The sequence below is a fragment of the Marmota marmota genome, unplaced genomic scaffold (assembly GCF_001458135.2).
Source record: "Marmota marmota marmota unplaced genomic scaffold, marMar, whole genome shotgun sequence".
Classification (NCBI taxonomy): domain Eukaryota; kingdom Metazoa; phylum Chordata; class Mammalia; order Rodentia; family Sciuridae; genus Marmota; species Marmota marmota.
Genome location: NW_026000108.1, coordinates 16,755,252 through 16,780,517, shown reverse-complemented (window position 1 = coordinate 16,780,517; position 25,266 = coordinate 16,755,252). Strand labels below are relative to the sequence as shown.

The 25,266-nt window shown below is 39.2% G+C and overlaps 1 protein-coding gene across 1 annotated transcript in view; it reads right to left on the bottom strand.

The window, feature by feature from the left end:
• LOC107139156 (cytosolic beta-glucosidase) overlaps positions 1 to 25,266 on the bottom strand; it is a 109,323-nt gene that overhangs the window by 57,968 nt on the left and 26,089 nt on the right. Inside the window, exons 3-4 of the mRNA XM_048784275.1 lie at positions 11,548 to 11,775; positions 654 to 1,459 (exon numbers count right to left, since the gene is read on the bottom strand). Coding sequence (XP_048640232.1) covers positions 654 to 1,459; positions 11,548 to 11,775 — 1,034 coding nt within the window. The remainder of the gene's footprint in view (positions 1 to 653; positions 1,460 to 11,547; positions 11,776 to 25,266) is intronic.

Here is a 25,266-nt window from a genome sequence, read left to right as displayed (position 1 = left end):
AATCTTCTTGAAGCTACAACCCCAAAACTAGTTTTCATCAAATTGCACTGACCCTATTAACTTAATTTTCCACACGCTGACCTTTTATGACTAACAATGGAAAAGCAAAACTGTGCAAATGTCCATGAAGACAGTCAAATGACTCTTATTATAATGAGAAGACAGAAATATCTTTCTTCCCATCAGCATCTGCTGATTGTCACTGCTCCTTAACCCCTTAGTCCCTCTGGCAGCCACATTCCCTACTCCCCACAGGAGGGGTCCTCAAAACTGATAACTTGAAATTTTAATTTCAGCCACCTGGATGTCATCCAGCGGAATGGAGACTCAGAAAGGCTCCAGCCCTATCTTTCCTTAAAATGCCCTTTTAATAATCACTGTTGTGACACCAGCTGGAAAAATGTGTGCAAGCTACTGCTACAGCCATTGCTGACTTTAACAACAAATTCTGAAGTTGACTGCAGGTTTTAAGCCCATTACTAGCTACTTAGCCCTCACCAGCTCACTCCTCAATCTGTTCTTCCCAGGACAACAAATGGACATCATATTAACTAAAATCACCCACTTTTAGTTCCATATACACTCATACACATGCCTGATTGCCATCCTCACATATGTGGGTACACACAGACAGAAACAAATCATGCATTTACCTTAATATATTTCAGTAATTTACGTATTCCCCACGGCACCACATAGACCCAGTTAACACCTTCCCAAGATGGATCTGGAAAACTGTCAACCTGCAAATCCTGCCAAAAGTCCAGTTTTTCTTGTTCTCCTTTCTTAATCTCTGGGTGCTTGATGAGCCGAGTTGTATAGTATTGCACAGCAAAGAAATCAGCAGTGCCTTTGATCATTTTCTTCTCTTCCTCGGTAAATTCTGGAAGCTTCGATGATGGAAATCCTTGCTTTTTACTCATGGATGCAATGTGGGACTTGACAAGATCAGGATAATCACCATCAATGAATATAGGTTTAGCAAAGAAATCTAATGCAAAAGCAGATGCTCTTTTAACAGCCTCCTGGTCAGCCACTGAGTTGGGATCTCCGGGTTCCAACCAGACAAAAAACAATGATAGAGACACCTTACCCTTCTGCTCTTTTCGGAATAAGGAATCATAGCTGTGCCAGGCCCTGGCATGAGCCTTAATCAAATTGTGAGCTGCCTGATAACCTGCAGGCCCAAAGTGAGATATACCAGGAGCAAACCTGCCCATGTCATATGCCAGCACAGCAAGAATGTTAGGCTCATTTATGGTGATCCACTGCTTGACTCGATCCCCAAAGGTTCTGAAGCAAAACCGAGCATATCTGTCAAAGGCTTCAATGATTGCCTCTGACAGCCAACCTCCTTGGTCTTCTAAAGCCTGAGGCAAATCAAAGTGGTAGATGGTCACTATGGGTGTAACCCCATTTGTCAACAAATCGTCAATGATCTTGTTGTAGTAGTCAATTCCTAAGAGAGAGGAAGGAAAAAAAAAGAAGTGAGAAATTGTTTTTAGCATGTTGGCTATAAATTTTAAGCGAGAAAGGATCAAGAGGATTTCTTATTCAATGAGGTTTATTACTTCCCCCAGTATAATCATTGAGAAGCTAGAAGAAAACGTGGAAATCCCAGAAAAGACTGTCTGATGGGGGAGTGGGAATGTGATGGGGTGACATCATGGAAAGACACTTATTCTGAAACTAGATACATTCGGGCACGTCACTCTCATCCAAGATTGTGTTATTGTCACACTTACTGAAATTGTTTTATTTGATTCTTTGTATGTCAAACTTTACCTATTAAACCCACTAGAAGAGAAGCCCCAGGACAGCAGGAATCTTGACTTTCTAATTCAGCTCTGGATTCCCAAATCCTGGGATAGTACCAGAAATTTAGTAGGTAATAAATGTTTGTGGAATGAATGAATATCGGTAGTATTGGATAGAAAGTAAAGGAATTGATTCAGATGGCTGATTTAATGCTTTTCCAGACCTATTAGCTTCATGAATCTAAGAAAGAAAACCTACTGAGCATGAACAGCATCTCTCCCCAGAATGAAGGTTTCAAGCAGAGGTCAGAGGCTCAGGACACTGTGAGGACCTGGCTGGGGTTTGCTCTAAATTTCTGACAGGGTGCATGGAAATACATAGCCAGACTGGGTTTCAGCTGATCCTCCCTGGACAGCATGTGTGGGAGAATGCTTTCAGGACTGTTGCCAAGTTCAGAAGGACGTTATTAAGTTGAAGAGGCTCTGCCTCAGGACCCACAGTCAGGAAGATATTGGTCCAGCCTCATGATGACCCTCACCTGGGAGGAGATTTTCCAATACAGATGTCAGTGCTACACGTGGTTTTGCATGTAAGAATATGGAGGAAAATGAACCTTGGAAGAGAGCAGCTGTGCTGTTTGAAGAGGTTGTTGACTGAACAGAGATATAAAATCATGCACAGAATTGTGTATGTTAAAAGTTTGCCTAAAAGACTGGTTCCCTCTTCCCCCCCCCATAGCTTAGGATCCTCCAATTTAAAAAAAAAAAAAAGTAATTCAGACTTTGGCATTGCATCATCAATCCAGTCATTCATTTGTTAAATGTTTAAATATAATCTGATGGAGAAATTATTATATGCTGGACATATAGACATGAACAAGGTAAACACCATCCTCCTCCTCAGGAAACTTATCAGGAGGGACTAGAGATAAACTTATAAACCAGTGCAACACGGTACTACTAGTAAAGATAAAATATAGAGCCTTAATTTAAAATGTGGTAAAGGGTACCCAGCCTACACTTGGAGCATTTGAAAACTTAATGTGCATAATTGACTCTCCAGAGTGAACAATAGTGCCAGGCTAACTAAATGCTGTCCTAACTCCTTCACCTAGTAGCTCTGTGACATTGGGCAAGTTACTTGATCTCTCTGAATTATCTTACCCCTCTGTGAAGTATAATTAATAATAGAAACCCATTTCGATGAATTATGACGACAGTTGCATAAGTGGATAAATTGAACATGCTTAGGACAGTTCTTAGCATCTGGTAAGGACCTACTACAGGTGAGCTATTATTCTAGAAATAATTTTATTGTTAATTGTTATTAGTGACAACCAAGCCAATACTAAAAAGGTGACTATAAATCACCCACAGAAGAGATCCAGGAAGAGAAAAGGGGGAAAGGAATGTGCCAGAAACCAAAGGAGATGTAGAAATAAAACACCCAAATGAGAAAAGTAGGATATTTAGTTTTCTATAGCTGGGGAGTCAGCAACCATCACCTGCAATTGGACGGACTCAAAGGCCAACACAAAAGAGGAAACATAGCCTGGTGCAATAGTGCACCTGCAATCGCAGCAGCTTGGGGCTGAGGCAGGAGGATCTCGAGTTCAAAACCAGCCTCCGCAACTTAGCAAGGCACTAAGCAACTCAGTGAGACCCTGTCTCTAAGTAAAAAAATTTAAAAAGGATTGGGGATGTGGCTCAGTCGTTAAGCGTCTTGGGTTCAATTCCCAGTACAAAAAGAAGAATAAGTGGCAGGGAGGAGAAGAAAGAAAAGAAAAGCTGTACAGAGTTTGGTGTTTTGTTTGTTTTTAAAGGAGAAGTCTTGGGCTGGGGATGTGGCTCAAGCGGTAGCGTGCTCGTATGGCATGCATGTGGCCCGGGTTTGATCCTCAACACCACATACAAAGATGTTGTGTCCGCCGAAAACTAAAAAATAAATATTAAAAAATTCTCTCTCTCTCTTTAAAAAAAAAAAAAGGAGAAGTCTTCAGGTTACTGGTTACTGGCACAAGGAAGCAGGAGGAAGGCTAAATAGAAGCAGTGTGTCCCAAGTGGTTGGTTTGGGGAGCATATTTGGCTTCCTCTGATTGGGACTGAGTGGGAAGCAAGGTGGTGATGGTGGGACAAACAAACACACAAGCTGCTGACCAAGTCCTGACTATTCTGGGCTGATGGCTTCGGAGATGTGATTTCGCTTCTGATGTTTCTTACATAGGTCAGAGTTTTATTTTCATATAGAATTATAGCTATTTTGTCTGGTCATCCTTTATCATTCTCTTAGAAGAGTATGATTCTTTCAGACAGTAAGTTCAGTATAAGGTGAATGTACACCCCACCAGAAATGAGAGTGGGGGAGAGGTTAGCAAGGTCACCATAAGCCACGTTATGCAGTCTCATGCTGGCTCTCTGCCTAAGTGACATTATTAATAATATCTCATTATTTCTCAAACTGGAACACTGTGTGAATCATGTATCACAACTGCATATTTGGGAGATGCATTTCTATGCTATTTCTCACTTAGTAATTAGAATAATTCCTTCTCCTCCCAAAGATGCCTGTGCCCTAAACCACGGAGTGAATGAATATAAAAAGAGATTTTTGCTAGTGTGACTAAGGTAAGGACCTTGAGATGGGAAGATGTCTCTAGCTTGTTCAGGAGGACCCCACATAACCATGAATCCTAGGAATAGAAGTCGGTCAGAGATATGAACCAACAAGAGAAGAGAGGATGGTAGCTTGAGAGGGATTCAACCTGCCATTGCTGGCTTAGAAGATGAAGAAAGGAGACCACTGAGCCCAGAAATGCAGGTGGCCTCTAGAAGCTGCAGTGGTCCTCAGGTGAGAGTCCCCAAGGACCTACAACTACAGGAATGAACCAAGACCCAACTCTCCCACATAGGCTTCAGAAATAAATGTCGCCTTGCTGGCACCTGGATTTCAGCCTTGGAGAGATCTGGGTCAGACTCCTGGCCCAAAGAACTCTAAGGTAACATATGTAAGTAGCAATGTTTCTGGTCGTTCAGAGCAGTAGCAATAGAAAACTAATACACTCACCAAAATTTATAAAGGTTTTCTTTTCTCTCTTGATGAAAGCATTTCAGGAACCCATTTCTGTGCCCCTGTAAGCCCACATTTCCTCATTTGTAAATGGGAATATCAAAACTGATATGATGGAATTCTCTTGGTATTGTTAATGCAAGTTTTTTTAGTCAACTCTGTTCAATGGCTTTAAACAAAAAATGTTAGCGTTCCCTTACTGAATCCATGCTATATGTCCCAGACGTCATGTTTTTGCTTTATCCTAGCACTAAGTCCAAGAGATGGATACTTTTATTACTATTAAATTTATGAGAAAATTGGTGTTCAGAGAGTCTCAGTGTTGTCAAATGGAACCACCAACATTTAATCCCAATTTGTCTCACTACAAAGACTGTATACAATATAAGACTTTTCATGTTTACTAATGTTCTGGAGCCAGAAAATGTGACAGTTTCACTAAGCTTAATATTGACTTAACACAGACCTGAATCCAATTCCAGGGCTTTTATATTTTTCCTTTAGGAGGAATCATTAATGATAGTCAATTAATGTAATTCAAACAACATGAAAGTCATGAGTTGTGTTGAAAATAAAACAATTGTTTAAGTAACAGAGTATTGCATAATTAATATTTAATACCCCAGATCTGAGCAACTTTATTTCTGATTAGTACAGTTTATTCAATACTGTAACAAAATTTTCCCTGAGGTAGTGGAGTGGGGTTTTTAATGGCCAAGCCCCACACTCATACAATTTAGTCAAAGGATCAGGATAAATCACTCGGCCACCCAAGTTTCCTCATCTGTGAAAGGGAATTTTCACAGAACCACCTCAGGACTACCTTGGTGAATGAGACCAAATTGTCAATAGACATTCAGCTTTATTTATCAAACAGATACAATTCAGTGACAACTAATTCTCTGAATAAGCATGAATTTTGCACTGATCATCGATTACCAATCTAGAGATCTTGAAACTTTAGGGGGTCATTTGGATCCTGCTCTGCTTCTGGATATTTAGGACAGGGTTGGTGATTTTAAGAATTAAAACTTCTGTAACCTTTCATGGCCAATAACACAGTCTCTGCTTTATTCAACCCATTTCTGATTGTTTGGCCTTTGAAAATATGAAGTATATTTGAGTTAAAATTCTCTAAATATAAGAAAATAAGCAAGCCCAGACTAACTAAAATATCAAGGTGGTACTGGGGGCAGTTTGGTGGTAGTTGGGTGGTGGAGGTGAAATATGCTGGGTATTATTTGAAATGACAGGGACTTATCAGACACCCAACAACAGAAAAATAAAGAAATAAATAACTACAGCTGGGATCAAGGGAATTGAAGTTTGAAGCTGAGAAATCCTATGTCTTCTCGATTGGGGGAAATGGTCTCTCCTTGCACTTGCTCCATTGCCCTCCTTCTTTTAGAACCAATATTCTGCATGTGCCCAATTTTCTGTGGTCTCAAAATGGCCAAACCATCTGCAAATGTCCTGGTGCCCTCCACCAACCAACTCCGACCTCAGTGTCTGCATTGCAAACACCCTTGAGAGAGGAAAACTACTGGGCAAACTCGGCGTTTTCAACAAGGTCACAGGAGTCAGATATCACAGGGGATGAAGGCTTTCCTCTGTCCTATCAACTGTGTCTGGGAGTGGAGCAGAATTATAGAGTACAAAGAAAGGTGTGAATACCTTCTAAAAGGAGGTGACTGGATCTTGCAAAGATGATACTTCCAGATTAAAACAACAACAACAAAACTATAAATACTGTAACAAGAATTCATTTTGATCTTGTGTCTAACATGTCAAATACACATAGTCACTTTGGTTCACACCTCTCACACAATTCTGACCAATTAATTGCTTTAATAGGTTCTCTTGTCACACTGCCTGTATTAGTTAGCTGTTGCTGCTGTAACAAGTTACCACAAACTTAAGAGGCCAAAACCACCACAAATTCATCATTTTACAGCTCTGAGGGTGAGAATTCCAAGTAATTCTCTGTGGGTTGAAATCACGATGTAGCAGCTCCTTCTGGAGGCTGTAGAGGAGAATCCACTTCCTTGCCTTTTCCAGGATGGAGAGGCCCCCTGAATGCTCTCCCTCGGGGCCCATGCTTCCAACTTCATCCTCATTCCTCCCCTCAGTCCTCTGCTTCAGTCTTCATATCTCCTCTCCCTGGCACTAATCCTCTTGCCTCTCTCTTGTAAGGGGCCCCTGTGATCACAATGGGACCACACAGATGACCCAGGGTCATGTCATCTTGAGATCCTTAATTTAATCTGTAGAGTTCCTTTTACCAGTTAATCTAATATATTCTCAGCTCCTAATATTCAAGACAAGGACATGTTTAGGGAGATCATTATTCAGCCTAATATAGGGTTCAACATAGAATATGAGGTTAATGTTTGTTTAGTTAATTTACTTAAATCATTCCCACTAAGTGCTCTTCTATTTTAAATTTTAACATGAACAAGAAATTCTACATAAATATTCTCTTTTCTCTTTTTTTCCATACCAATACTTGGGTCTCCTACTAATCACCCGAAACTTACTTTCATGGCAGATATGAAAATGTACTTGGACAGTTGAGAAATACAGAAATATGTGATTTGAGTTGCCAGCTCAATCTCTTCTTGTTAAGCCTTGAAAACTTGACATTTGAAAGAGAAAGGCTATGTAATAATTGCACTTTGTAAGATATTCTTCCAGTTTGGAGACATAGAATTTTATAAGGTTCCAAATGTCCCATAATCAAGCTTTAAATTGGGTAGTCAAACCCACACACAACGGGGGTGAGGATTTCTTGAAAAGGCAGGGACAGGGATTTTCTAATTCTTTCCACGTTTTTTGAGAAAATGTTTAAATGGAAAAAAACAAACGATGGCCTTCCTGAGTTAAAACAGTTCCAATCGCTTCAACAGATCACTGCACAAGAATGAGCAACTGCTTATTGAAATTCTGCCTCCTGGAAACACCTCCAGTGCCCTCTTGTTCAGGGAAAAGTCTGTAATATTAATCAACTGTGGCTTTACAAAAGCTGGGGCCAAATGCAAAAAGCTTGATTCTGCAGGCACGTGCCGGCCGCGCGAGCTTAGCGTGAGTGACTTCCCTGTGTTGTTCGGGTGACTCCAAGGAGTCCAGTGCCACACCTCCACCACCTTCCTGCCCCAGTTTTTCTGCTTCCCTGATCTTAGACTGGTGACCTACAGTGTGTCCCCATGGACTTCTATATATCTTAACTTGGCTCTAAAAAGCTTGCTATGTTGACATATTGGGAGAAATCTATAATCCTTCATCTAAAACTTTTGGAAAGAAAAATGTTTAGAATTTTTTTTATTTTAAAAAAGAAACGCAGAGCATATATCATATATTAAAATTAATCATTATTCCTTATTATTTCTGCAGCAAAATATATAAATATTCTCATGAAATAGAATTAAAATAGAATTAAAAATAAGGTTATAAAAATATTTTTTACACCCATTTTTAGGTCAGCTGGTGGTACTAATTTAACTTTACAAAAATCCTTGGAACCTTTTAGAATTTAGATTTTAGAATTTCACATAAGGAATTGTGGGATTGTGGACCAGTATACCATATTGATGGGGACTGTGATTAGAGGTAGTAGTACTAGTAGCTGTTAAGTGGTAGTAGGAATATTTTGTTGTTTACCATCCAAATGGGGGCACAGGAAAACAGACTCCTAGAATCAGTGGAAAGAACCTTAGTGACACAGAGTGTCCATTTCCTTTTACCAACAGGGAAATAGAGCACCAAGTGCTTTGTTGAGCCTGTAAATGAACTCTAAGCTGAATGCTGAGTTTTGATGTTAGACAGACATAGGTTGATCTCAGTCCTAACTAAATTTGTCATCTTGGAAGTTTTACATTCAGCCTACACCCACTTTAACATTATTCCCTCTGTTTTGAGAGGCTCTTTGCTCAGAGGGCACTTATGAGCATTAAATTTGCCAAAGTAAGTACAATGTTTGACACAGCAAGCTATACATCCTACATGTTCAATAAAAAGCAAAAATTCCTCAGTGGTGATTTTTATTGTTGCTATTGACCTAATTCAATTAAATTTAGTAACCGTTTACTGAATTCCTCGCTGTAAGGCACTGGACTGTTACAGGAGTGTGCAGGGCAGAATTATCTGCCCAGTACACTGTAAGCAACTCAAGGGATTCCCTTAAATCTGCATTGTGAGCACCTAGCACAGTCTCTGATGCACAGTAGACACTTTGGATGAATGAAAATAAACTCGAGGTACTGAAAAACGGTGGATATAAAAATGGTAACAATGAAGAGTGTGACAAATACCTTAACAGGTTTGCAAAGTGCTATGGGAACAGAAAAAAAAATTATATATATATATATATCTTGTGGCTTGGAACAGAAGAACACTTTAAAGATGAAGTATTTGTGATAGGCTTTTAGGCCTAAGCAGCAGGCTAGGCCTTCAGCGGGTGCAGCTGGGGGTCAGGGAAAGACCATTCCAGGCAGAAGGAAGAATGTCAGCAAAGTCCTACGAAAGCAGAAAAATGCAAAGTATGTTAGATAAGGATTGGGCTGTGTGCTAGGGAGATGATGTGGGGGAGTCACATGGGACACAGGCAAGGGGAAACACAGCTTGCAAAGCTTTGGGAGTGGGCGAAGACTAAGTCTAATAGAACCTGATATGATATAGAAAGGAGTAGAGACTGGATATTGAGGTTTGAGATGGCTGAAAATTTTTAATTTTGCCTTTTTTTAGAAAGAAATGATCCAGACTAATATGACTTAGACCAAGCTTTAGGAAAATGGCAGTAGTAGTATTTTATAGGAAGAATCAAAGAACAAACAGAGGGAAAGTAGATAGACCCATCGGGATACATCAAAAAGCCTTTGGTGGAAATGATAAATACCTAATCCAGGGCAGAGGGGGAGTTAGGAGGGGAGAGAATAAGTGGGCACAAGGAGAATGAACCTCATTTGGCAGCCAATTAGATATTGGAAACAAAGAAATGAGAGGATTCAAAGATTACTTTTTGTTCTTTAGACCTTGGGGTACAGTAGTACCAAAGAAAAGGGAACAGATAGATGTTGAATTAGGAAGGCAGACAATGATGAGTTCACTTTTAAAAGGAACAACAAATTGCCACTTGTTCAAAGTCAAAAACAAAATGAACCACGGATGTCAGGAAAGTACACATTCAACCAACAGCAATCATTCAGGGGCCAGTGTCTTCAGAACCAAGCAATGGGCCTGCTTACCCTGCACTGTCCTTATTTGCGGGAGGCTGCACAAAGGCCAGAGCTTCATGTGGGCCCTTAAGTGGTGGCTTCATGTACCATGAGGAGATCACGCCTACTTACACGAAATGAGCACTGCAGGTGCTCATGGCCACCTAGGACTTGTCATGGTGGGTAGTTATATGTGGGGATCTCACAACTAGCTCATAAAGAATCCCAGGCTATCAGCGAAGGCGCAGGTGTGGGAAGTGTATGCCACCAAGGTGCCCTCACCCTTGAGCCATCCACCTTCCTACCCTGCAATCAGAGACTCTTATTAAATTTTCACTGGTGGCCCCTCACTTGTTCCCCCAGTCTCAGCTGAAGAGTAATGCAAAATCCTTTCCAGGAGGAAGTAGTAGTAAAGGATCATTATTAAGAAGCCATATGTTGTAATGCAGGGGTTGGCAAACTTTTCCTATAAAGGACCAGAGAGTAAAGACTTTAGGCTTCGCGGGCCATATGGTCTCTGCCACAACTACTCGATCCTGCCATCAGAGTGAGAAAGCAACCATAGACGATGTGTAATGAATGGGCATGGCCCTGTTCCAATACAACTTTATTTAAGAAAACAGGTGGCAAACCAGATTTGGCCCTCGGGTCATTATTTTCTGGTCCTGTTAGGTGGAAGGGGCTTAGCCAGAGCTTAGGCTCAAATCTACCACTTCCCCAAAATGTCAATTGGACACACATCTCTGTCAGATATCATTATACCTTTCTTATTGGTTGTGAGAATTCGAGAAAAACGAGTCTAGAAATGCCTAATAAACAATAGGCATTCACTAAGACAGGGAATGATCCTTTTAATTACAAGGCATAATAAAAATAAAAGCTAACATTTATTTAATGTTTATGTGTGTTAAGTACTTTGCAATCTATTTTTTCATTTAATCTTTCAACAACTCTCTATAAAGTGCAAACTATAAGAGTGTTCCTTTCTACTCTTGGGGAAACTGAGGCACTAAGGGGTGCCCAAGAGATACTTGTACCCATAGGAAGTGATGTAGCTGGTACTTCCTAACAATAAATGGACTCCTGGGCCCTGGATACTAATCCCTATGCAGGTTAATTAGTTCCACTAATTCAGCTTCGATTAACATGCTCAGAATCATCGTAGGTTCTTCAGGGCGTCTCATAACTTCTCACAGGGCTACATAACTGAAAATAGTTTAATACAACAACTTTTCAAAATTCACCTTCAGGTTAACACTCGGATAACATCTTACATAAGTAAAACGCTTATTTCAACCTCCCTCCCCCAAGAAAGAGCTCAACAGTGAAGGAAAACCAAAATATTACTGAGAAAGCTCATGCAAAACCATTTCCAAAAATTTAGCCTATAATCACTCTGAAAACTTGCAATTTCAAAGCTACACTGCAGAATAGCATACTGGATTAATTATGCCAGGCTGCAGCAATAACCTTGAATTAAAGCTGCAACCTTCTATTTTTAAGAAACACTTGCCTTTCTGGTTGATGAAACCTGTCGTCCCATCAGGTAACAGACGTGACCAGGAAAGAGAGAAGCGGTAATGAGTCAATCCAAGCTGTTTGATACATTTCAGATCTTCCTCCCACAGAGTGTAGCTGCCACAAGCTACATCACCAGTATGGTTCTTGAAAACTCTCTCTCCTCCCTGATGGGTGAATGTGTCCCAGACACAAGGGCCTCTTCCATCTGCATCCCAGCCTCCTGAGAAAAAGAAGAAAATGCAACAGTTACACTCTTGACATGGAGAGGCATATGTGGAATGTAAATATTTGTCACAGAAAGAACACACCTCATTAGCTCAATGTGCCATATTTATAACTTTAAAATATGCCTTTAAAATAACACGTGTGAGTGGGTTATGTGTTTAGCTGTTCTTGATCCCTGAAGCTGACTAGTGGAAAATAAAAAATTACTGCATCAGTACCTCTGCATAGCCAGCTTTCATGGTTCATTATCTGAAGATCTCTTGGCCGGTAAACAGAGGTAGGATCCAACTTATGAATGTCTGAGTCCAAAACATCGTCTCCGCATGAACATTCCTCCCGGCCATGACTGACACACCCTGTCCTTGCACACCACATAGTCTTGGGACCTTATGTCTGGCCCTTCATACTTGAATCTATTATGGTCTGGAAATGGACTTTCTCCCAAAGGCTCATGTGTTAAAGACAGAGTCCCCAGTGCAGCGGTGTTCAGAGATGGAGCCTTTGGGAAGTGATTGAACCATAAGAGCTCTCACTTCACCAATGGACTAATGAATTCAGAGCTGAACAGACTATTTGAGAAGTGGTGGAAACTGCAGTAAGTGGGACGTGGTGGAAGGGTGTAAATCCTTGGGAGCATGTCCTTGGGGACTGTGTCTTGTCCCCAGTCCCTTCTTTTCTCTCTCTCTCCCTCTCCCCTTCCCATTTCTCCCTCTGTCTTTCTGCTTCCTGAATGCCTTGAAGTGAACTCCTATGCTCCTCCAGGCACTCCATGTCCAAAGCAACAGAGTAAAAAGTGAACATGGGCTGAAATTTCTGAAACCATGAACCAAACTAAATTTTTCCTCCTTTAGGTTGATTTTCTCAGGTATTTTGTCACAGCAACAAAAAACCTAATGAACACAACTCTGTCCACCTGTTATTTGACAGTGGAGCCTATGATGGTCCAGTCTCTTATCTGTGGGAAGTCACTCATTTTCACTGTTGATATGATATTGGTATCTGAAATTCATCATTTGTACTTCCATTAATCCCATGTATGTTTTGTATCAAGCACTATGCCTAGTACAAGTGATGCCAGGGTGAACTACATTGTGCCTGCGGTTCCTGGGGATCTTACATAAGAGGCAATTGCAAAACAACCAGTGTCATGGCCCATACCTTTACAGAAAGCAGGGAAGGGCATTCACTCAATTGTGAGGTAGAGTCCAAAACTGACCTGAAATATAGTCTATTCATTTATTTTTAAAGAATATATATATTATTTTAATCATGTTTTTATGTTTAAGGAAATATAAGGTAACCTATGTATTTTCCGAGCATATACCTAGGAAGCCAAAGTACAGCAACATTCCTGGGACTGAAAAACTCAGGTTAGGGGTTGTCCTCAGGGAAAAAATGGGGCATGAGGAACCAGGGAAGAGCACACGTGGTGTTCAGTGGCATCTTCCGTGTTTCATTCCTGAGACAAGGTGGAAGGCACATGGGAGACTGTTTACTGATTATCCACAATCCTTTTTTATAAGCCTAGACTATCCCATCCTAATTGTGATGTAAGTGAAGTGTTTACGGCTGGAGTAAACAAAAGCTATCCTCAGGTCCTCAATGAGCATCTCGGTACTCATATTGTACGCACAGTTCCAACAGGATCAGATATCATCACCAGCCCAAGAAAGGGACGACATACAAGGTAAGAAGTTATGGGAGAGAGCCAAGGACGGTGGCACAGGCAGTAATCTCAGCTACCTGGGAGGCTGAGGCAGGACGCGCTCAAGTTCAAGGGCAGTCTGGGAAACCTAGAGAGACTCTGTCTCAAAATAAAATGAAAAGGCTGGGGATATGGTTCAGTAATGAGTACCTCTGGGTTCAATCCATAGAGGAGGAAAAGGAGGAGGAAGAAGAGGAGGAGGGGAAGGGGAGGGGAAGGATACAAAAATAGTACTAGTAGCAGTAGTGGTGGTGGTGGTGGTGGTACTTGTAGTAGTAGTAATAACAGCAGCATCTGTGGGTGAGAACCATGAGGAGACAGGAGAAGCTGCTAAAAGGGGGAGCTCTAATAAAAGCAAAATGAGCACTGATCTCAAGGAAGGATACTAAGATCTACACAAAGAACTCTGGACTAGTTAAAACGTATTGTACTTTCCAGAATGAGACAGATACAAACATGAATATATGATTTTTTCAAGTATGGTGCTCACAGTTTTGAATAATTGATTCAATAAATGAAGGCACTTAATCTCAGAGAATTTAAGCAGTGGTATGCTAGTAAATATTTAACTACTGGCTATATGTTAAAAAAAAAACCGCATAGACATGTAGAAGTGTTTACTGTCGATCTTACTAAAGGATAGACACAGTTTATAAATAATAAAATATGCAATGTTCCTTGCTGTAAATTCCATGTAGTCAATTGATTTTCATAGAATGGTCTTTTAATTTTTACATGTGTGGTCATTGTGCAGTTACAAACTAATAAACATGTAGTTTATACATGACAGTTGGTTGATATTTTTGCTTAAAATACAACCATTGGTATTTGAAATTCATCTGAAAGGAAAATAACGAAGATGTACCAGAACTTGACTTGTTCACCAGTGATGTGAGCCACTTCTTTACTAAATCATATAACAATTTTCAAATACTGAAAGAATATTTCCTCAGTTTTTGTGCTACTCACAATGCAACAGCCACACAAGTTTAATCTGCACTTTTGTTTTAGTCAATTTTTTGCCACTGTGACCAAAAGACCTGACAAGAACAATTTTAAATAAGAAGGAAAAGTTTATTTAGTGCTCAGGGTTTCAGAGGTCTCAATCTATAAACAGTTGACTCCATTCCTCTAGCTCCAATTTGAGACAGAATATCAAAGCAGAAGAGTATAGCAGTGGAGAGCAGCTCAGGACATGGCAATCAGAAAGCAGAGAGAGTTCTATTCACCCGGGACAAAATATAAACCTTAAAGGCACATTCCTAGTGACCTACTTCTTCCAGCCGCACCCTACCTGCCTACAGTTACCTATCCGTGGTTACAAAGCTCATCATCTAATCATTTCACCCTGAACCTTCCTGCATTGTCTCATGCATGAGATTTTGGGGAACATTTCACATCTAAACCATCACAGTTGTTAATGCTTTCTCAGGTCCTGACCACAAACAAAATAATAAATCAAACACTGACTTTCAGCATTTACCAACGTCTGTGGTATAATTGGCAGCCATGGCCAAGTTCCAACAACCAATGTGATAGAACCGAAGGCAGAAAGATGAGGAGTAGCTTTTGGTTTTGGTTATTTGGAATGAACCCAAGGAGGGAAAGGGTGTGCTACCACTGAGCTACATCCCAGCACTTTTGTATTTTAAGATAGTGTCTCACTAAGTGGACCAGGCTGGTCTTGAATTTGAGATACTCCTGCCTCAGCCTCTTGAGTAGCTGGAATTACAGGTATGCACCACTACATCTGGCTTAACTTAGTTTTTAATTTAAATTCTTTATTTATGCATCTATATTGTTTAATTTTTTTAAATTACTGTGTTTAAGAATCAGCTCATTAAAGTACAGGAAACTTAACAATAGCCTTTCATGAGCCAGCATAAGCTGCTTCACCATATTGCTGATACGTAACTCGACTAAGAGCACACTGTTGGATAGTAATAGTGCCAAGATTCGTATCCAGATCTTACAAGTTCAAGTCCTTCCATGTGATCATGCTGCTCTTTATAATAAAACTCGAGCAATGAAGAAAGAGCCAACTGATGCCATACTCCTCAGAAGTGCAAAACATAGTCTATCTATGTTAGAAAGAGTCCCTCAACTTGATGAAAGCCAGTTTTGACTATTTTAAGAAATAAATATTACTTAGCAGGATTACTTATGTGGGCTAACTTGTTCTCCACAGACGCTTATTAAACAAAACATGTCTAAACATTATTGCAATGAGAAACTGAGCTTTGAATTGAAAATAAACAAGTATAATTGATATTTTGATAAGCATATATCCCTGCCAGCACTCAGAGTACTTCAGCATAAATATTGCTGAATGAATAATATTAATAACTCATTTGTTTTTTTAGGAATTTTCTCTAATTCCAATTATCCCCACATCCTAAAGTACAATAGTTGTTTATGATGCACAAGACTGCTATTTTCGGGTTAATCCTGTACTCTGAGCCATCCTCAAAACAAGTATTAATCCTGGATGAAATAAAGAAATGCATTTTTAGGGCATCATTAATCTGACAGGAAGTTTGGTAATCCAGAAAACAAAATGAAAGCATGGTTTAGCAGCATGAGCAGGTAGAGGTGCAGGCTTTTGTCCTGAGAAGGGGGGATAAGGGTTCTCACCTGCATAGGAATGAATGGTACATCAACACTAGCATAAAGCCTGGGAAAGGAGAAAGAGACGTAGATTGTTGTCAAGAGTCTTAGGTTGTATGGGAAGTGGTACGATATCACTTGACAATGACATGTTAAAAGATGTGCACTATAAATTTCTGAAGGAAACACTGGGATAACAAAACAAGGAATTATAGCTAATAAGCCAGCAAACAGTACGTAATGGAATCATAAAACATAATTTGAGAAAGTCAGAAAAGAGAATAAAAGACAGATGAGCCAAGTAAAAAACAAATAGCAAGATGTTACGATTTAAACCTGACCACGTCAATAATATCATTGAATGGAAACAAGTCTAAACAACCCAAGTGAAAGGCAGCAATTATCAGATTGAATACAAATGCAAGGCTCAATTATATATTACCTACAAGACATTTAAGTGGAAAGACACAGGAAGATTAAAGTGACAAGATGGAAAAAAAAAATAAACCTATCAGTAGCTTGGAAAACTAGACTAGCCACATAAATATCAATGTAGATTTTAGGACAAAATATCTCCAGGAATAAATTCTTTTCATAACTTCAAGAGGGTAAATTAACCAAAAGGACAGAGAATTTCAAAATACATGAAGCAAAAAACTGATACAACTGCAAGAAATTGACGTATCGATAATTATATTTTGAAATTTCAATTAAAAAACCAAAAAGACTTCAGGAAAAAAAAAATGGACAAAAGATGTTAACAGTTCCTTCACAGAAGGAAAAACAAACATTCAGTAAACATTTTTAAAAATGTAAGAGATCATTAAAAATCTGGGAAATGCAAATGAAAACCGCAATGAGATACAATTCTACACCCACACAGTTGGCACAAATTTAAAAGTTGTGCAATATGAAGCACTGGAGAGACTGCTGCTCAGCAGGAATGCATAGACAGTGCTGGTGGGGAGCAACGTGGAAACGTCTAGTAAAACTCAGAAGCACATCGTGTACCCAAACCCAAAATTCATGTGCCACCGCATGCTCTGTTTTTACAAATGTGGACCCGGAGCCATACATAGCCTTGACTGCGACAGCAAAAAAACAAAGTGAAATAAACAAGAGAGAGAAAACCACTGGAAGCAACCCAGCCTTCTCTTATCCAGACAATAAATAAACTACAGAATATTCATACAAGGAGAGCCTCCACAGGAGTAAGAAGGAATGAACTACATCTACACAGATCAACCTGCACGAATTTCCCAACTATAATATTGAGAAGGGGGAAAGCAAGTTGTAGAATATGTACATGATGCAGTTCTGTCCTTACAGTGTCCAAAACATGTAACACTAAATTGTGAATTGTTTGGTAGTACCATCTCAAGTGGCAAAGCCACAAAGAACAGCAAGGTGATTGATAAATATAAAGTTCGTTGGCATGGATACCTCTGGGCACTGGGAGACAATATTGAAGGGGATTCTGAACATGTAATGAGAATTACTACTCAAGAAAATGAAAATATTATTTCATCTATCGTGTGTCCAACAGAACAAATTTGTAGCACATTTAATTGTTCACAGTAAAGGCCGTTTGTTCAGCATTAGCTCTCTGCCAATCCTACCCCAACAGCTCAATTCAGCTAGGCCATATTCCCTCAGAATAGGCCTTAGAAGATGTATGATTATCGTTCCAAATAAACATACAAGAAATCTAAGACACATAATGATTGAAAAGCTTTCCAAGAGCTGATGACAATGACCATCAAAACAGGGATATGACAGTCCTACCCATACCAATACCAATGGATTAAGCTTCTTGAAGTCTGTTACTTACATACAATTTAGGCAAATCTTTAAAAATATATAATCTTGCTTCATGAATTAGTGTTTCAGTCCGGGTAACTCAGTGTGTCACTCCAACTTTCCTTTGAAGTTCTCACAGCCTAAATATTTATTTAACTATTTAGACAACACTAGGATAAGAGTTGTATCCTATAGTAACAAAACCAGCATGGTAGTGGCACCAAAACAGACATGAGGACCCATGGTACAGAAAAGAAGACACAGAGACAAACCCACATAAATACATAATCTCATACTAGACAAAGGCACCATAAACATACATTGGAGAAAAGATAGCCTCTTCAACAAACGGTGCTGCAAGAACTGGAAATCCATATGTAATAAAATTAGATTAAACCCCTCTCTCACACCCTGCACAGAAATCAAATCAAAGTGGGTCAAGGACCTAGGCATTTTACTGGAGACCTTGCACCTACTAGAAGAAAAAGTAGGCCCTAATCTCCATCATGTTGGCTTAGTAATCTACTTGCTCAACAAGACTCCTTAAAGCACAAGAAGTAAAATCAAGAATCAATAAATGAGACAGTATCAAACTAAAATGCTTCTTTACAGCAAAAGAAACAATCAAGAACATGAACAGAGAGCCTACAGAATGGGATATGAGAAAATGTTCAACATCTCTAGCAATTAGAAAAACACAGATTAAAACTACATTCAGATTCCATCTCACTCCAGTCACGGCAATCATCAAGAATACAAGTAACAATAAATGTTGGTGACGATGTAGGGGAAAAGGTACCCTCATGCATTGCTTATGGGACTGCAAATTGATACAACCACTCTGGAAACCAGTATGGGGATTCCTCAGAAAACTTGGAATAGAACCACAATTTGACTCAGTTATCCCATTCCTTAGTATATACCCAAAGGATTTAAAATCAGCATACTATAGTGACTCAGCCACTTCAGTATTTATAATAGCTCAATTCAAAATAGTTAAACTGTGGGACCAACCTAGGTGCCCTTCAAGATACAAATGGATAAAAAAAATTTTGGTATATATAGACAAGGAATATTACTCAGTAACAAAAAAGAATGAAATTATGGCATTTGCTGGTAAATGGATGGAACTGGAGACTATCATGCTAAGTGAAATAAGCCAATCCCACAAAACCAAAGGTCAACTGTTCTCTCTGGTATGTAGATGTTATCACATAATAAGGAGGGAGAGGAAAGAATAGAAGTTCAATAGATTAGACAAAGGTGAATGAAGGGCAGAAAGGGGGATGGGAATAGGAAAGACAATAGAAAGAACCAGACATAACTTTCCTGTGTTCATATATGAATACATGAGTGGTGTAACACCACATTAAGTACAACCACAAGTTAGGAGGTTATACTCATGTATGTATAATATGTCAATATACATTCTACTGTCATGTGTAGCTAAAAAGAAGAAATAAAAAGGAAAAAAAGATCATGTAAAAACACAATGAGAAATCAACAAATAAGCATTTGAGAATTAACATCATCACTGAGAGTTGGGTACTTTCGATGAAAAGAAAGCATTTTAAGGCAAGTGTTAAAATATGAGTAAGAGTTTTCACAATAGACCCAATAAGAAGAAAAACAAACACATAATTCAGTGCAGTGCTGATGGTAACAGGAAAGAGGGCACTTGGGGCCCAAACACTGTTTAACAATATTGCAATATTTTTGACCAGAAATTATAAGATCATATATTTCATTTTAGTAATTTGAAAAAGATAAAATTTTTCTAGAATATTCATCCTATTAGGTTAAAGAAGGGATTCCAACAAAAATGTAAAATATTAATATTTTATCATATATTTATGACTTCCAAGTTTGCAAAATATTATGGAAGTTGCAGAGGCTCTAGATTGCCTCACAGATGAGTTTATATCCTGTCTCTGACCCTTATTATTCATGTGACTTCTCTGTATGTAAAGCGGGAATTTAATATCTAGTACTTCATAGAGGTCTAACAAAAATCAAAAGGGCCAAAGCAAAATTGCATATGGCAGATAGTAGGTGCTGAGCATTAGTTCTTTTCTCCCCCTCTAGACTCAATGTGTTGAGCACTAACTATGTTTTGTGCATAAAGGGTGAGCAGTTACGACCAGTTTTTTGTTTTTTCGTCTCTCTGTGGCCTAGTCTTACAGTAGAGCACACATGTAGGAAACACTCTAAACAACAGTATTTTCCCACTTGCCTGTGATTAAGAATCAGTATTTCAGCTTGTATGAATACGGTCTATGGGCTCCCAGCCTCCTGGTTTATAAAACATCATTACCAATGACATCATGTCACTTTCTCTATTACTATGACACTGTCCTTTGAGATCTATATGCACAAAGGAAATCAGGTACAGTAAAAAATAAAAAGTAAGGAGTAGATCATGTGTATGTTTACATTGCATATTCTTCCTTCAGATTCCCAAAATGAAATTAGCATGTGACCTCTTTTTAGGGGCATCTTGAACTCCCCACCATAACCACACCTTCCTATCAACACCTACTATACAATAACACACAGAGCTAGAACTGTTTATAGGTCTATCTTTGCCCTTCTTTACTTTGAGCTCCACTGAGGCAAGGCCCATATTTTTTTGATTTCATTTGTCTCTCCGGTAGCAAGAATGGTCTATGAAAATGCTGTGTGCTGAGTAAAATGCTTTTTGTGCATAATACTTCATGTAAAATAGAAATATTGATGCTTATTGTTTATTGTTTCAGAGATAGGAGAAAGTATCATCATGCTTGTAAGTTACTGCCAATTCTTTATTTGAAAAATAGAATGTGGCCAGATTCAGTAGTGCATACCCATAATCCTGGTGGCTCAGGTGGCTGAGGAAGGAGACCCCCAAATTCAAGGCCAGTCTCAGCAGCTTAGTGAGGCCCTAAAACAATTTATTGAGACCCTGTCTCAAAAATGAAAAATAAAAAGGAGTGAGGATGTAGCTTAATAGTAAAGTGCTCCTGAGTTCAGTTCCTGGTATTAAAAAAAGAAAGAAAGAAAGATAGAAAGATACAAAGCTGGAATGTGGATAAATATTCAAGTAATTACTAGGAACAGGTATAAGTCTGGTGTGCTTTCAGAAAGAAAAGATTTGTTTATTTTCACAACTAACATTTATTAAGTATATTAAATGTAACTATTCTATGTGAAATTTGGAGATTGTGGTGAACAAGGACTTCTTGTTCTAGAAGCAGCATTTTGTGGCCTAAACTAATCCAGAAAGGACTGAAGTCTCTAAAGGCACAGGTAGCCACCATACCACACAGAAGACATTTCATTACCATGTCACAGGAGGATAGAAGGTTCTAGAAAGGGATGCCTCCAAGTGGGGGGAAATAGAACTTGATAAAGTATCCGGTGCATCTGAACATATCGAGGAACCATTTACATTTCTGGCAGACAGTGTGGGAACAAGTTCGTGAGGGGGATCACAAGAAAGGAAGCCAACAACAACAGCAGAGAGAATTATTAACTCTCAGACAAACTAAAACTACATTTAAAAAGAAAGGTAATTATGGGACATACATGGCTCAGTAGTAAACAATGCGAACACTAAAATTGAGTAAATATTAAGTGAAGTTAAACAAAATACACCAAATGAGGAAAACAGACAAGAGAAATTTTGCTTTGTATCATGCAATAAGCAGGCAAACAAACGAATTTTTAAAAACTTACATAAAATAAGTTAATATTGTATTTTCAACTACAAAATCAAATAATAGCTATAAGTATATGACATTTAGAAACAGAAATAAATATTAGAAAAAAATAGTGAAAAGGCTAAAAAATGTTGTTCTTGGAGAACATAAATAAGTACAGTGGGATGACATAAAAGACCTTTCTTTCTTGTCAATAGAGACTACTGCAGTTCTTAAACTACATACATATATTACAAAGATAAAACTACAAACTAAATAGGAAAAGTAAAGATACGCCAAGAGAGGGAAAATATAGACCTAGGTGTCAGGCTAATGGACACTAATTGGCAGTGCAGTGTGGAATGACACCCTAGGCGGCATGGGAAATGAGCATGTGCCCTGTGGTTGTCCCAGTGACTGAGACACCACTGAAATTTAGTGGCAGGACCAATAACGAGGCCTGCCAAACGCAGACAACTAACACCGACAGGCGAACAGCCTCCCCTGGGTGGGAAAGAGAGGTAGAGGGAAATCTAAAGAGGGAGAAAGGGTGGACAAGAGAGCAGAAAACACAAAGGGACACAGTAGCATATGAAATATGTAAGAAAAGAGGCCATAATGGAAATGATAAAAATTAAATTATAAATTAATATTTTAGTTAGAAAAAAGGTAAAGAGGAAAAACATCGTGCAAATGCTAATAAAAACAAAACAATTGACAATATTCATATTAGTTAAAATGACTACAAAGGCAGAGCATTCAATGGGGCACCTAGTCAGGTTTTCATATGAGCAGATTTACAGTCCATGAAAACTATACAGCTATCATGAACTTCTATGGACCTAACAATAGAATGTTGAAACATACGAGAAGAAACTGCCATAAATGTACAGATAACATTGAAAACGCCACCATCATGACAAGAGGTTTTCTCAGAAATTGACAAAGAAAAAAATTTGGTTTACATAGTTTGTAAGCTTGTCCCCTATGGTACAAACCTACGTGTGTGTGTGTCCATACATAGACACGTATGTTTACACACAGGAAAGAGCAAGAGAACAGAAATTGGAATGTAATTGTAAAAAAGAAAAATTATTTTGTAACTTGAAGAATTCACAAATATTGCGATCCATCCAGGCTGCATTCTACAACAACTAAACTCCAAAGGAAAAGGGGAGGGAGGGAAGGAAGGAAAATGGAAGTGAAGGAAAGAAGGATGGAAGAAAGCATAATAAGCGCAAAATTCCAGCCTACACATCACACCCTCCCCAATCTGTCAATTTGGAATTTTTTTTTGTTTTAATTCTAACTAAATTTTAAACAGGAAATACAAGCAGAAGGATTTTTAAGGAATGTGTGTTATTAATATTGTCTTAAGGAGAAACAAAACCTTGATGTCAAGTGCTTTAAGATGGAGCTTTCCTAAATTGGAGTTTACTAGGCAGATTTTTAGAAATTTCCACTTTGGAAGATAGATGAGCCTGGCTATGCATCACGTTGTCAGACTGCTGCTTTCACAGACCCTCTGCAACTATGATCAACCCAGCATTTCAAGAACCCTCACGAGATCCCAAACAAATGATATTCCCCAAGATCTCCCTGCTAAGAAATGAAGTCCCCAAGGCGTCCCAAGACCGGTATCGCCAGCCCTTGAAACGTGAATCACATTCACAGGCTGGAAGACTCAAGTTCAGGCCTTGGTGCTTTTATCTCCCTAGGAACTTGATGGATGGAAGGAGGTGGAGTTCAGTGTTGTCACTAAGTTTATTTCTTCAAGGTGCAGGTGACCATCTATGAAATAAGACAATTCTACACCGTTACTTTATGAGAGATAGCATCCCAACCCTTCAAATATTTTGAAAGTAGTGATTTGATATCTGAGATCCCCTCCTTCTCTTCCTTCCTTCTGTAGACAGAGCTATAACTAAAGTTTATTGACAGCTTTGTCTTTAAAAAAAAAAAAGCTATCACTAAAATCGATCAAAATGAAGTAAATATTTATTGAGTTCAGGGATTATCTAAATAACAGAACCTGTCAGATTCAATGAAGTATAGACCAACTGGCTTAATGGCTTTATTCATTCTTCTGTTTTTCTTTCTTTCTTTTCTTCTCTTTGTGATAGTTTTCTACTTAACGGTACTGAAGTGGGACTATAAATAAGATTCGAAAACTGAATTGAGATAAACAAAAAGAACACTCAGACAAATGGTGCTAAGGAACTAAATATTTAGTCTTAGAGGCATAGATGTAACCGGTCAAAACAACATCAACATCAGCACCAAAATAAAAGTAGTGTTTCGGGTGCCAGACCCAGTTGTAAACACTCAAAGGCATCACCCCAAAACAGGAGTCACAACTCCTGACTTTCTTACCCACATCGAAGGCATAAATGTGTGAAAAGTGGAGGTTAATGCTGGTCTTCAGGAAGCAGTCCCTTGAAGAGAACTGTCAGTGTGCTCTTTGTCCCATGCCTCAAACAAGCTGGGAGGATGATCACCCTCCTCTCAACTTAATCTAGAAGAGGACACTTGCTAAGGACCACATGTGCTCCTCCAAATCCATATGTTGAAGTCCTACCTACCCAGACCTTAGAATATGACTCTATTTGGAGAAAGAGTTTAAGGAGGCAGTTAGTTAAAAATGAGGCTGTTAGAGAGGGGCCCTAAGTGAATAAGACAACTGTCCTTTTAAAACAAGGAAGAGAAACCAGAGACACAAGCACATGTGAGGACAGTGGGAAGGTGACCATCTGCAAACCATGGAGCCAAGTGTTGGGAGAAAGCAAACCTGTCCACACCCTTATATTGGACTGGCAGCTTTTAGAACTGGCTGAAGGACAGTTTCCTCTGCAGAATGCTTCCAGTCCGTGGGATCTCGCCAAGTCAGTCCTTACAGAAGAGCTAGTCAGAGGCCCTGATACGTCCTTTCTTCAGTTAAAGTGACATAATGGATTGGAGTCTTAACTTCTAGAAAGTGAATCTAGAACCCGAAGAAGAAGAGGAAGAAAGAAGCAAAGAAAAAGAACAGAAGAGGAAGCAATGGGGAAACTCTGGCCGGGTTAGTGAGCCCCAACAGGCCCAGGGGTGAGTGAGGAGACCCGTGCTCGAGTTTCTCATGGAAAAAGGTGGGCACGGGGGAGGGCATAAGCATGGTGATGTCTTAGCACCTTTCCAAAGATGCCTGAAAGGACAAATATATTTTGCATTTGTTTCCTGGAGCAGCTCTAACAAATTACAAACTTAGTGGCTTAAGGCAACAGAAATTCATTTTCTCCTGATTCTAGAGCCTAGAAGTGTGAAATCTGGGTGTTTGCAGGATGAATCTCCTCTGGATCACTGAAGTAAGAATTTGTTTCTTGTTTCTGTCCTTGGCTTCTTGAGACATCACTGAAGTTTCTGCCTTTGTCTTCCCCTGTGCCTCCCCTCTGTGTGTCTCAGTGCCTTTTTTTTTTTCTTTTATAAGGACACTCATACTGGATTTGGGTAAATCCAGGCTGATTTCCTTTCAATATCATTATCTTGATAATACCTGCATGAGAACCGAGGATTGGGATTATCTTTTGGGATAAGTGTTCAATTTGGATGGAAGTTAGGGTAAGTGTCTGGATTTCTCCAGGACAGTGAGAGTGATACGCTGGAAGCCAGACCATCTCCCTAACAATGGTCCACAAAAATGCCCGGGGTGGGGGGGGGGGGG